General features: G+C 65.0%; 1 protein-coding gene across 1 annotated transcript in view; it reads left to right on the top strand.

Annotated features, from left to right (window-relative positions):
- The first annotated feature begins 837 nt into the window (after window positions 1-837).
- The window catches only part of ADCY1 (adenylate cyclase 1), a 111,718-nt gene continuing 100,460 nt past the window's right edge, over window positions 838-12,095 (top strand). The window contains exon 1 of the mRNA XM_027574144.2: window positions 838-1,494. Within this exon, the coding sequence (XP_027429945.1) occupies window positions 838-1,494 (657 nt within the window). The remainder of the gene's footprint in view (window positions 1,495-12,095) is intronic.

Genomic DNA, 12,095 nt, shown 5'->3' on the forward strand with positions numbered 1-12,095 from the left:
GGAAGCGCTGCACAGAGCCCCTTCCCCTGGAGTCAATGAGCATAAGCCGCGGGATGGGAAGCGGTGGGGGGACCCACACAAGCGTGGACACCACCGCACCTACATCTGTCCCCTGTTGGCAGCATACAGCCCGCCCTCACTTCGGTTTCCAGGTCGCCCCCCTCCGCCCCCGTGGGGCAAACTCAGTGTCCCTTTCCTTGCGCCTCCCGCCCCATCTCTGCACCCACAGCCTCGCCGCCAGCCAGGACTCTGGCCTGACTTGTCCGTCTGTATGTCCGGCAGCCGGGAGGTGCGGTCCCACGCCGCGCGCCCCCACATTCGTTCACGGGGTTCGCAGGACCAGGGCGCGAGCGTCCCGCGTGGGGGCGCCGGGGGCGGGAGGGCGAGTCGCAGGCCCCGCGGTGCCACCCCCGGGCTCCTCTAGAGCCAAGGGGCCTGCTCTTACTTGGGGGGGAGGGGTCACACGTTCGGCAGGATGGAGCCCCCTGCCCCACCCCAGGGCATAGCGCAGGATTCCTGCGTTTTCCACGCCCCAAGAGACGGCCCAGCGGGCTGCGCCGCCCGGCGGAAGGGAAACTGAGGCTCGGGGCGCGGCGGGCGCCGAGGTCACGCGGCCCCTCGGTTCGACGCTCGGCGGGGCTGTCGCAGCGCGGCCGCCCGAGGACCTCGGCCGGGCGGGCGGGCGGCGCAGTGCGCAGGCGCGGCGGCGGGAGGGGACGCGCTCGGGGCGCGCGCGCGCGCGGGGCAGCCGGCGCCCCGAGTCTGCCCGCCGCGCCCCGCGCCTCCCGCCCGCGCCCGCCCGCCCCGGCGCCCCGGCCGCCGCCGCATGGCGCTGAGATGGCGGGGGCGCCGCGCGGCCGAGGCGGAGGCGGCGGCGGCGGCGGAGGCGGAGGCGGCGCGGGCGAGCCCGGGGGCGCCGAGCGGGCGGCCCGGCCGGGCGGCCGGCGCGGGCTGCGGGCGTGCAACGAGGAGTTCGCGTGCCCCGAGCTGGAGGCGCTGTTCCGCGGCTACACGCTGCGGCTGGAGCAGGCGGCCACGCTGAAGGCGCTGGCCGTGCTCAGCGGGCTGGCGGGCGCGCTGGCGCTGGCCGAGCTGCTGGGCGCGCCGGGGCCCGCGGCCGGCCTGGCCAGGGGCTCGCACCCGGCGCACTGCGTGCTCTTTCTGGCGCTGCTCGTGGTCACCAACGTGCGCTCGCTGCAGGTGCCCCAGCTGCAGCAGGTCGGCCAGCTGGCGCTGCTCTTCAGCCTCACCTTCGCGCTGCTCTGCTGCCCCTTCGCGCTCGGCCGCCCCGCGGGGACCCACGCCGGCGCGGCTTCGGGGCCGGCGGCCGCCGACCAGGGCGTTTGGCAGCTCCTTTTGGTCACCTTCGTGTCCTATGCCCTGCTGCCCGTGCGCAGCCTGCTGGCCATCGGCTTCGGGCTCGTGGTGGCCGCCTCGCACTTGCTGGTCACGGCCACCTTGGTGCCCGCCAAGCGCCCGCGTCTCTGGAGGACAGTAAGTGCCGCTGCGCGCCCTCCGTCGGGTCTGGGATACACGCCTGCCCGGGAGGGACGGGGAACACCGGGGGGGGGGGCCGGGTGCGCATCTACAGATTGGGCAGGTGGGGAAACTGAGGCCCCGAGTGTGTGTAGGGGGGCGTTCAAGGTCACTCAGCGAGCTGAGGACGCGGTGGGGGCTGCTACGGCCGGGCTCTTTTCCGAGTTGCCATCCACAAAGCTCCCCTGGGTGTGGGCTGTGGAGACGGGAGCCTGGAGAGGGCAAGGATTGGCCCAAGGTCAGGCAGCTGGTGAGCCGCCAAGCCCCGCCAGAGCCCAGGTTGGCGCTCTTTGGTCGCAGGCATCCCGCAGGAGGGACGGAAAGTGGGCGCGGGATCGGCCGGGCGGGCAGGGCTCTTGAGGGCTGTGCGCACAGCTCCGGGCTCCTCTCCAGTGTGCCTGGACCTCGTGCGGGGCTGGCAGAGTCTCCCTTCCAGCCTGCGGCACCCCGGGGATGTGGGGAGGGTACAAGGACTTGGGTCCCCACCATTCTCTCTGGCGCCCGTTGTGGACCCGTCTCTGGTCTAGAAAAACAGGTTTGCCAAGGTCGAACGGGGCTCTGGTCCTTGCCGCCCCTGCCCTGCCGGGGCCTGACCGAGGCTGGCCGCAACCGAACTTTGTCCCTGCCTTCCGGGCGAGCCAGTGAGACCATAGCGAAGGACAAGGACGCTGCCTGCTTCCCGTGGGCCCCTCCCCAGCCGGGGACCTGGGAGGCTGGAGGCGGATGTCTTTGCTGTGTTTGGCTCTCTGAGCCTGTGGCAATGTAGCCCGGCCCAGCCCACTGGGGCTCGGAGGGCCCTGCAGGAGGGTTTTGTTTCTGCCTCTGGCAGCATTTTGGCAGGAGGATGGGGGGAATCCGATGGGGTGGGCAAGCCCATCTAGGGAGAGAATGTGGCAGATGGAGGCGATGGGGGAGGTGGGGTGTGGGGGGAACCTGGACAGAGCAAGCTTTGGGAAGAAAAAGCGGGGGTGAGGGGAATCAGACAGCAGGGTCTGGAGGGACCCCCTGAGGATCCAGGGAGGTGCTCTCAGGCGGTGATGCCAGGGACGCACATGGTCAGAGGGGCCATGGACGGGTTCCTGCAGCAATCCTGCACCGCCCTGGTGTGCGGAGCTCTGGGATGTAGGCCGCGTGCTTTGGGGACCCTGTGGCGCCCAGGCGGGCCCAGACACAATGCCTGGATGTACATTTCAGGGCCCGGAGAGGCCAGCTTGGCTGGGGGCGAGAGGGGGAGGAGGAGAGAATGCAGGAAGGGGGCTGGCAGAGGGGGTGCCGGGGAAGGGGCCTGTGGAGGTGGGGAGAGAGGGAGAAAGCAGGGGTGAGGGCCAGAGACAGGTGAGGCAGAGAAAAGGGAGGAGGGCAGAGGGCACCCTGCACCCAGGGAGGGGAGGGGGCTTCCGTTCTGGAGGGTTCTCCAGCAGGCCTCCTGCTTGTGGCCTTACGAGCCGCCCTCAGGAGGTGCTCCTGGACCCCTCCCCCTACAACCCTCCCATCTGTTGTGTGTTTGGTCCTCACAGCCTGGGGGGGGGGGGCCCAGCAGGACGACCTCCCCACCAGGACCAGACGGGGAGGCCCAGCGGCCAGGTCAGCTCAGGGTGGGGAGGGGAGGCCCGAGATCGGATGTATTCGGGGTTCAGCTGGCTCAGTGAAAGGCTGTACTGTTGTCTTTTTCTGAAACAATTTTTTTTTTATACAGTTTCTGGTCATTCCTTCTAGAGAACTAAGGGAGAGGAAGGACTGTATAGGTGCCTTGGGCCCAGGGAGCTCTGCTCTCAGGATAAGAGGAGCCCCTGTATTCTCGGGGGAAGGGAGCCTATCCTGAGAGCATGGGTCCTTAGGGAGCAGACATCTGGGGTTGGCTGCTGCTGGCTCTCTGGGCAATGCACAGCTTTCCCGCACAGAGCCTCAGTTTCCCTTACCTGCAGAGCCGGCATGCAGGTGGAAAACTCGTGTTGGAAGAGCACGTATTCAGAGTCTCCTGCCTCCTCCAAGTTGTTCTGGCATCTTTAGAATGTTCCTGTTCAGGTCCGCGCATCGCTACCGGTGGCGGGGATGTGGATAAACAGATGGGGTGGGCGCAGACAAACGTGGTGCAGGGCCTGGGTGCTGCCCCGGGGATGGAGTCTGCGCATGGGCCGGGAGGCCAGTGGGGAAGGTGGGAGCCACCAGTACCACGCGGGGCCTCCCCTCCTGGCTGCTCCATCCCCTCCCGGCTACCCTGCAGTGCGGTCACGTGCAGACAGCCCCATGTTCTTTGGGAGCTGGTTTGGGGCAGGACATAAGGTGGAGGCCCAGAAGGACAGGGTGACGGGTGACCGAGGCCGTCTGTGCCTTTGCTGTACCTCCTGGGCGGAGTGTCCGTGCCGCGGGAGGGACAGAGGTGCTCCTGCTTGGGGCACTGAGGCCGGGGGTCACAAGGGAGGCCCCCAGAGCCTCTGCCCCTCCACAGGGAAGCTCCGGGAGTTTCCTGCAGCAATCCTGCACCGCCCTGGTGTGCGGAGCTCTGGGATGTAGGCCGCGTGCTTTGAGGACCCTGTGGTGCCCAGGCTGGCCCAGGCTGACAGGCTGAGAGCACCCAGGAGGTCGGGGACTGCATGGTTGAAATTCGGGGTGCTGCTCTGCCACCCTTCCCTGGGAGGGGCTCCTGCTTCTGCTCTCAGCTAGGGCACAAGGAGTTTAGGGAGAGGGTCTTATGCCCCCTCCCCCAGCCCCGCCCCCAGGAGGAGTCTCGGAAATACTGACCAGACTGGGCCCCTTCCCTCTTCCTGCCCCTTGCCCCCTGCCCACTGGTTGTATCCACGTGAAGCACAGAAATTCGTTTTTATTTAACTGAGCAATGTGTCAGAACCAAAGGCATCATGTTGGGGAACCCCTGAGGTCTGCTCTGGGGCAGTGGGGCGGGCATGCCCGGCTGGGGCAGGCTGGAGACCTGGGGTGGGGCAGGGGGGCCTGGGGGGTGAGGAGGAGGAAAGGGGGAGACACCACGTGTGTGACCCCTGCTCCCTGTGGTGGCACTTGGGGACTTGAAGGGTGCAGCTTGAGGAGGGAGTGACTGTGCTTGAAGATGGGGGGGCAGTGGTGGGGAAGCAGAGTCAGAAGTGTGCATGCCAAGGTCATGGCCTTGGAGTGGTGGTGGGGGCAGCGGGGTGTGTCTGGAGAGAAGCAGCTGGCTCAGGTGCCCCCACAGGAGATCCCTCCGGAGCCCTGCCCCTCACATGCCGTGCGTGTGCGCCTCGGTCAGCTCCAGCTTCCTCCTGGGCGGCCTCTCCCTCGCCCCCCCCCTTCCGCGGCCCCCAATGCCCACTTTTTGGCCAGGGTGGGGTGAGATGACTGTATCTTCTTGGACCCATCCAGGGGCCACTGCCCTGTGCAAAATGGTGTAGTTCGGTTGCCTGTCAATGTAAGTGACGTATTTCGTGCCTCCTCCCTCCCCAGGTCTGAGAGTCAGGTAGGGCAACAGAAAGCACCATCGTCGTGGGCGAGTGGGGGCTGGCGGGAGTTCCCCTGTGCCCCTCCAGGTCATCTGAGGTCTGGGGAGAGCTCGAGTGCTGCAAGCAGGTGGAGCGATGTCACCGCCCTCAGAGCCCAGGTGCCCAGGCCGCTCACAGCAGGGCCCGCGCCCAGATATGCGCTGCCCGCTTCCCCCACGGGCTGTGCCCACTCCCCGCGCTACGGCTCTCCTGTTCCGGGGAGTCGTCCGACCTATGCCCCGCCCCCGGTCGGGCCCCGCCCCCGGCGGCCGCCCCAGCCGCCCGTAACTCCCTCCGCCGCGTCCCGCCCCCCGCCGGCCCCGCCTCCGGCGACCACTCAGCGCCGGTCACTCCCTCCAACGCGTCCCGTTCCCGGTCTGGCCCCGCCCCCGCCGACCACCCCCGTCACTCCCTCAGCCCCGCCCCCGGCCTGGCCCCGCCTCTTGCCTCCTCTGGGTCACCCCACCCCGCACTCCACCTGGGTGGGGCCCAGCACCGCTCCCCTGGTCCCTACCCCTACAGGCCGCGCCCCTGCTGCCCTCGCTTAACGGCTGGGCCCTCACCCAGCAGGGCCCCTCCTCCAGCTGGGCTCCGCCTCGGCTGGACCCCCCTCTGCAGGCCTCCTGCCCCTGCTGCCCTGCACCCAGCAGCCAGGCCCTTTACCCAGGCGGGCCTCTCCCCCACGCTGCTACCTCCTTCCTCCTCCCCCATCTTGGCTGGGCCCTGTCACTTTGTGCGCTCACCTGCTGGTGCATCCAACTGCCTTGGCTGACCCAGGGCTGCTAGGTGGGGGCTGGAAGCGGGAGGGGGACAGGTGGGTCCTCCTGGCTCCCACCAGGCTGTATGAAGGCGAGGAGTGGGTTTCTCTGCCTTGGTGAGGAGTGACCCCAAAGACAGCCTCCTTGGCCTTGGCTGGACCGTCTTTCTCCAGGCCTCTGGTCGCTGGGCAGGTCTCAGCTCTTTCCACCTCGGGCTTCCGTCACTCTGCACACTCAGGGCCCTGACCCTCCCTGAGCCCCAGGTGGTGGTAGGTGTCTCCTCCAGGCCTGCAGGTCTGTGTCCAGCGGGCACCCCGCTAGGAACACCCGATCCCCCACAGGCTGCACTCCCACATCTGCCCGGTGGGTCCCTGGGTTCCCTCCGCATAACCTGGTCTGCTTCCTGGGAGACTCCTGTTAGCCTCCCGCCAGAGCAGTTGGCCCTAACTTGAAGAAGTACCTGGAATGGCTCAGGCCAGGGCACAGGAATTGGGCTGACGGGAAATGGGGCCTGGACGCTGAGGGGACACATCCTGGCTTCGGACAAGGGCTGGCACCTGCTCAGAGCAGAGTCCTGGGGACTATTTTTTGCTGCCCCAGCAGGTTCCTGGTAGGGGTGCTTCTGCCACTGCAGGACCCAGGGACTGTCGTGGGCTGGAGTCCGACCCCCACTGGTGGACCCACTGGGGGCGTCTTTTCTGGATAGCTCTGTGATCCACGCTTGGGGGCCAGGGGCTGGGGGGTCCAGTGGGACCGAGACCGCTGTGCTCCAGGAATTTATTGGTTGTGGGGGGGACACTGGTCAACACCTGGGACTGTAGTCTGTGTTGGTGGGGGGAGTCTGTGTGACCTTCGGGGGCGTGTGAAGGGGATAGGGCAGACGGAGGGCTCAGGGTGGCTTCCTGAGGTCAGTGTGCTCCAGCCAAGATCCCGGACAGAGGAGGCCTGGGGCTCAGCCAGGGAGGTGGGCGTGCAAGAAAGGGCAGCTGGGGGCGGCACATAGAGCATTTCCTGTTTCTTTGGAAAACAGTGCCGGGCCCTGCAAGCCTTTTTGGAGAGGGGTCTGATCTGGTTTCTGTTTCTGGTCCCCGTGATGCAGTGGTGTGCAGGGGTCCCACAAGTGGGCATGGGTGCTGCTGCCTGGCTCAGACGGGAGTGGTGTCCGTGGGGAAATGTCTGCTTGCCACGGTCCCCACCTACAGTGACACCTGCCTGCCTGCCCTTCCTGGGAGCAGATGGACCTTGCGCGATGCCCTTCTCCTGTCCCCTCTCTGAGGTCTGGAGGGCCAGGGCTCAGCTCCCAGGTGGACGGAGATTCTGGGTTGTGCTCCTGCAGACTCAGAGTCCAGAAACGTCCTCATGGCATTTCCTGACTCAAATGGGGCGGTGTGGAGAGTGGGGTGGAGCTCCTGGCTGTGGGGCCTCAGGTGGGGTACTTACCCCGTGCCTCGGTTTCTTTTGGGGGCTCCATGGCTTTGTAGGAGCAGGTACATTTTCGGGCACCCTCCTGTCCCCTGGGCATGGGGCCAGCGCTCAGCGCAGTGAGAGCCACCCCTTGTGACTTGCGAACTTTGTGACTCCATGAACCCGTGTCTGGTCTTGGTTGGAGGTTGGAAGAGATGCCCGGGATTCGGGTGGCGGGCGGCCTGTCTGGACTGAGACCCGTGTCACCCGGCTACAGGTGCCTTAGTCCCACTTAGTGCTGGTCACGTGCGGCCCCTTGTCTGGCACACGTACATGCATGTGCACACGCACACACACACACACACGAACCCCCCACATGCACATACAAACAGTCATGCACTCACGCTTCATGCACACGTCCTCACATTTGTCCACATTCACACACACACAAACATACCCACCGGCACACGCTTGTGCAAACCACATGTTACCCCTATATATTAGCATTACCACGTTCTCATAGGAAGGGTATGGGGCACAGGGCCCTCCAGTCCGTGACCTTGGGAGGCATCAGAGATCACCCAGGAAGGGAGCCAGCCTGGGCTTCATCTGGGTGGGGAGGTCAGGTGAGCGGGCTAGAGCATGAGGACAGCGACAAGGGCCGGGCCCCCTGCCCAGCCTGGGTCCACGCCCCTGAGGCTCCCGTCCTGTGCCCCCCTCACCCCCCGATGCATGGGGTGAGGGGTGGGGCAGGCTGTCCCTTACTGCGGTACCTGGATCCTCCCTGGGTCCTCCTCTGTTCCCTAGACCCTGGACTCTGTGCTCCTGGATTGGGGGTGGCAGGATCTGCTTTGATCTCTGAGGTGCTGGGGTCCAGGCTGCCTCCAGCCCTCACCGGTAGGAAGGCACCCAGCTCATGAGGGAAGGACTTCCTGCTTCCCAGTGCTGTCCGTGTGGGGCCTCTGTGGGTGCACACACGAGTGTGCATGTACATGTGTGCACATGCATGTAGGACTCAGCACAGATGTAATGTGCCTGCACCTTAGTGGGCACACGTATGAGTTTTGTGCACATGCATGTGCATCCTAGGGTGCACGTGAGTGTGTTTACCCATACATGTGTGCATGTGCATGTGTTGGTAGCATTCAGAGGCCTGAGTCCCGCTGAGACCTGCAGGGTCTGGATGCGTGGGTTTGAGGCCGCTTACTTTGCTCTCAGCCTTCAGGACCCACCTTGCTCCAGGCTTGTGGTGGGGTCTGTGGGCCTGTAGCTTGGGTGGAGGGACAGCAGCAGGGCTGTTGTGAGTCTAGGTCTGGAGTTAGGGGCGCTCCTCTTGGTGGGGAGTGGGGCTGGGAGGGGGGCCTGACCAGGTAGGAGCAGTCCACGGTGACTGTGCGGGCAGTGTGGCTGCTACAGGCCCACAGTGTCCGGTGTGGGCCCTGAGGTGCCCTCTCCATGTGCGGTCTTCCCAGCGCCGTCTGCCCGTGTGAATGTGCGCCCTTCTGGGGGGCGGCGGGCTCGCACATCTGCACTGGCAGCCTCACGCTGTGCTCACATCTGGGCGAGGGCATCTGCTCTGGAACGTTCTCCAGCCCCGTGCCATGGCAACCCCGCCTGGTGACCTTCTGTGGGGTTGTTGGTGCGCGTTTCTCCGTGTCTTTGCCTGGTTTCCTGTGTGAGGGAGGCGCTCTCTTGTTAACGCCTTGCCTTTGGGAGGCAGCTGTGACCAGAGGGATCTGGGATCCTCACTTGCGGACGGTGGACCGCGCGCCCAGCTCCATGAAGGACCAGCCAGGGAGCACATTCCAGGATGCATCCGTTTAGCCTGAGGGTTTAAGAATATCTCTGATTCTTATTTTGCAGCAGACCTGCACTTACCAGACATTAGGGGCATCTCCCACAATCTGACTGTGCTCTGGGGGGGCTGTGGGGTGGGGCTCATTTCCAAAGTCCACTGGGGTCAGGCATCAGACATGGGCAGTGACGGGAGAGCCCCTCTGTGGCTAGAGTGAGTGTCTGGGGGTCCAAAGGTACAGGAAGATGTCGAAATGTCCCAGGGCTGTGGCCAGGCGGTTGGGGACACAGAGGCCCAGCTGTCCCGCGGCACAGAGGGGGCCGTGCCCCAGCAGGCAGGTGAGCTTGGGCTGGGGCGGAAGGCCCTCACGCCAGGAGCTGCCCTGGTAAAGCCATCAGGGACCACAGAGGAAGCCCCACCGTGACTTTGCCGGAGCCCCTGGGAATCGGCCCCTGGGTGTGGTGGCCACAGCCCTGGTGGTCCTCCGCTTCAGGGGACGGGAGACCCAAGGCAGCAGCTCATGAGAGCCTGTCGGAATTGCTTTTGTTTTTTTTTTAAATGATCTGTTCTTGTTTTGTTTTTATTGTGGAAACGTCAAACGCACGCTGAGCAGCGAGGTCAGCAGGGCGCTGATTGGGATTGGGGTCAGGAGGCTGCCCAGTGGACAGAGGGAAACCCTTCAGGCAGAGGCCACCATGGGAGGGGCAGCCCCGGGGGGACAGCACAGTCCCCCCAGAGCTGCACGCTGCATGCATGGCGGGCGCACGTGCTGTGTGTGCACGCACGTATGTGTGACCCTGCCCAGCACACAGGGTGAGGGGAGAACGTGCCAGGTGAGAGGGCAGCCTGGAGAGGTGGGCAGAGCCCAGGGTTCTGCTATGGAGGGGGGTGCTGTCCTGGAGACCACGGGGGTGGGGGCAGTGACCCCTGGGACGTGGGGTGCAGTGACCACATGAGCATGGGAGCAGTGACCAGGGGGTGTGCAGGGATCGCTGGGAGGCAATGGGCAATGACCGGCTAAATTTTAAGGTGCTTTTTCTCAGTTGGTACAGACCTGTTTTGGGTTATGTTTTTGTTATGTTTCCCCTTCCAAGGGGCCCCTCTGAGAACGCACACGGCCGTCTGGGAGAACACACATCAGGCAGCTTCTTTCCTGTGTCCCTGTCCAGCCTGCAAAGCCCGAGTGTGGCCCCCGGGGAGGCTGGGCAGTTATCTGCGTGCCCACTGGCATCTGTGGCCAGGGCCCTTCCTCCGAAGCAGCCCGGGGCTCCCTGGGCTGGGCCAGGGTGGCCCGCGTCCGCTGGGGGCACTTCTGTCTGGACGACTGCTCACTCACCTGGTCCAGGTTTTGTCCTGGAGAGCCCGCTTGGTGACCTCTACCGTGTCCTTCCTGTGTGAATGATGACTTCACTGTCCCCGTGGGCCCACGGACCGGGCTTCTTGGGAGGGGGGCCCAGGGTGCCGTCTGGGCTCTGTGTGGCCAGTGATTCCTTCTCCCCTCCCATGCCTGATGCTCCGGCCTGGGGTCACCTTTGTCTCTGGGAGGCTCACAGTGACCCTTGCCCGCCTCCCTTCTCATTTCGGCGTGGTAGGGGCTAAGCCATGTGGCCACCATTTCCTGCACACCTGTGGCCATGAGTTCAGACAGTGACTCTGGGGAAAACCTCCGGAGTGGTGAGTTTGTGTCATTAGGTGGCTGGGGGTGTGACAGTCTACTCTCTGCAAAGACATGGGGACGCCTGGTCCCCATGGTTGACATGGAGGGGCGAGCCGTGGGGCTCTCCAGGTGGTGCGACAGGTGCTTGGCAGATGCCCCCACCTGGTCTTCCCGAAGTGTGCCTGCTCTCCAAAGATCTCCCGTCGCAAGAAATCCCTCTGAGGGGCTCTTCTGTGCGGGGTGGGGGAACCCCTAGCTCACTGGGGGCGGTGGTCTTCCAGCTGGGTGAGTGGCCCTTGGGACGTCTGAACAAGGGGCGAGGATGCCCCTTGGATACCCCAACTGCGGTGGGTTAGAAGCCCTCCTACCAGGATAGCTCTGTAGCAAATAGACGTGGGGGGGGGGTTCCTGGGAGGAATGGGGGCAGGGTGGGGGACAGGCGGCCCTTGGCTGCTCACTGCCCTCGGGAGGGGGCCCAGGCCCTGGCCGATGAGGATGGAGTGCTGACCGGTTGTTCACCTTGACAGAAGAACACACCAGCGTTTGTGCCCAAGGGCCTCCTCGTTCACGTCTGGGACCTCACCCCAAAGATGGGAGGGGGGGGCTGCGAGGGTGCGAGAACTCTCAAGAGGGAGGTTTCTGCCTCTTTACAGTTTTTATTTCAAGGGCTGGGGGTCAGCGTTTGCTTCCTTTAGAAGACGGCTCCTGGTGTCCCGTGTAAGCCCCTCCGGATGCCCCCGTGGCCCCAGCTCCCTCCTCCAGCGCTGACCCTCCAGGCCTCGTTGTCTGGCCAGTGGCTGTGCGGACCCCACGTCAGTCCATCCGTGTCAACACTCCGCTTACGTTCTCCTTGGAGCCCCGCCGTGTGTGCTTCCTGACTCCCCAGAACTTGTGACTGGGTCCTAACCCCGCGCCCTCTTGTCCTGAGAACATCTGCTAGCCCTGTCTCGGGGGTCCCTCCTCTAGCACTCAGCCTTGCCTGCCCTGGGCCTCCACTCCTGTCCTGTGAGGAGGAGAAGGGGAGCGTGAGACCATGGCCATCCCCCCGCCAGCGACAAGCCTGGCAGCCCTGAAGCCACGGGAGCCCCGAGGCCCGTCCACCCAGTGCCTGGACACAGAGATGGCTCGGGGGGAGCTGGGGTTCCCTGCCTGTGTCCGTCTGTAAACCACATCTTCCCTGCTAACTGTGGTGGGCTCTGTGAATTCCAGAAGTCGTGCACGCCTGGCCCCCTGCACCCCTGGGCCACGGTGTGTCCAGTCGGTCTGCAGACACTTTCCACCCACTCAGGGCCTGCACCTGCCAAAGCTCGCGGTCCCTGCTCGGCCTCCTGGGCGTGGCAGGGCCTGAACAATGGCCCGTGGGTTTTCAAGCTCGTTCTCAGTTACTTATCTCAAACTTCTCAGTGATTGTAAAATTCAAGATGATGCCTCTGGCCAGCACAACACACATCACTGTGGTGCACCTGCGCAGCACA

The sequence above is a fragment of the Zalophus californianus genome, chromosome 12 (genome assembly GCF_009762305.2).
Source record: "Zalophus californianus isolate mZalCal1 chromosome 12, mZalCal1.pri.v2, whole genome shotgun sequence".
Classification (NCBI taxonomy): domain Eukaryota; kingdom Metazoa; phylum Chordata; class Mammalia; order Carnivora; family Otariidae; genus Zalophus; species Zalophus californianus.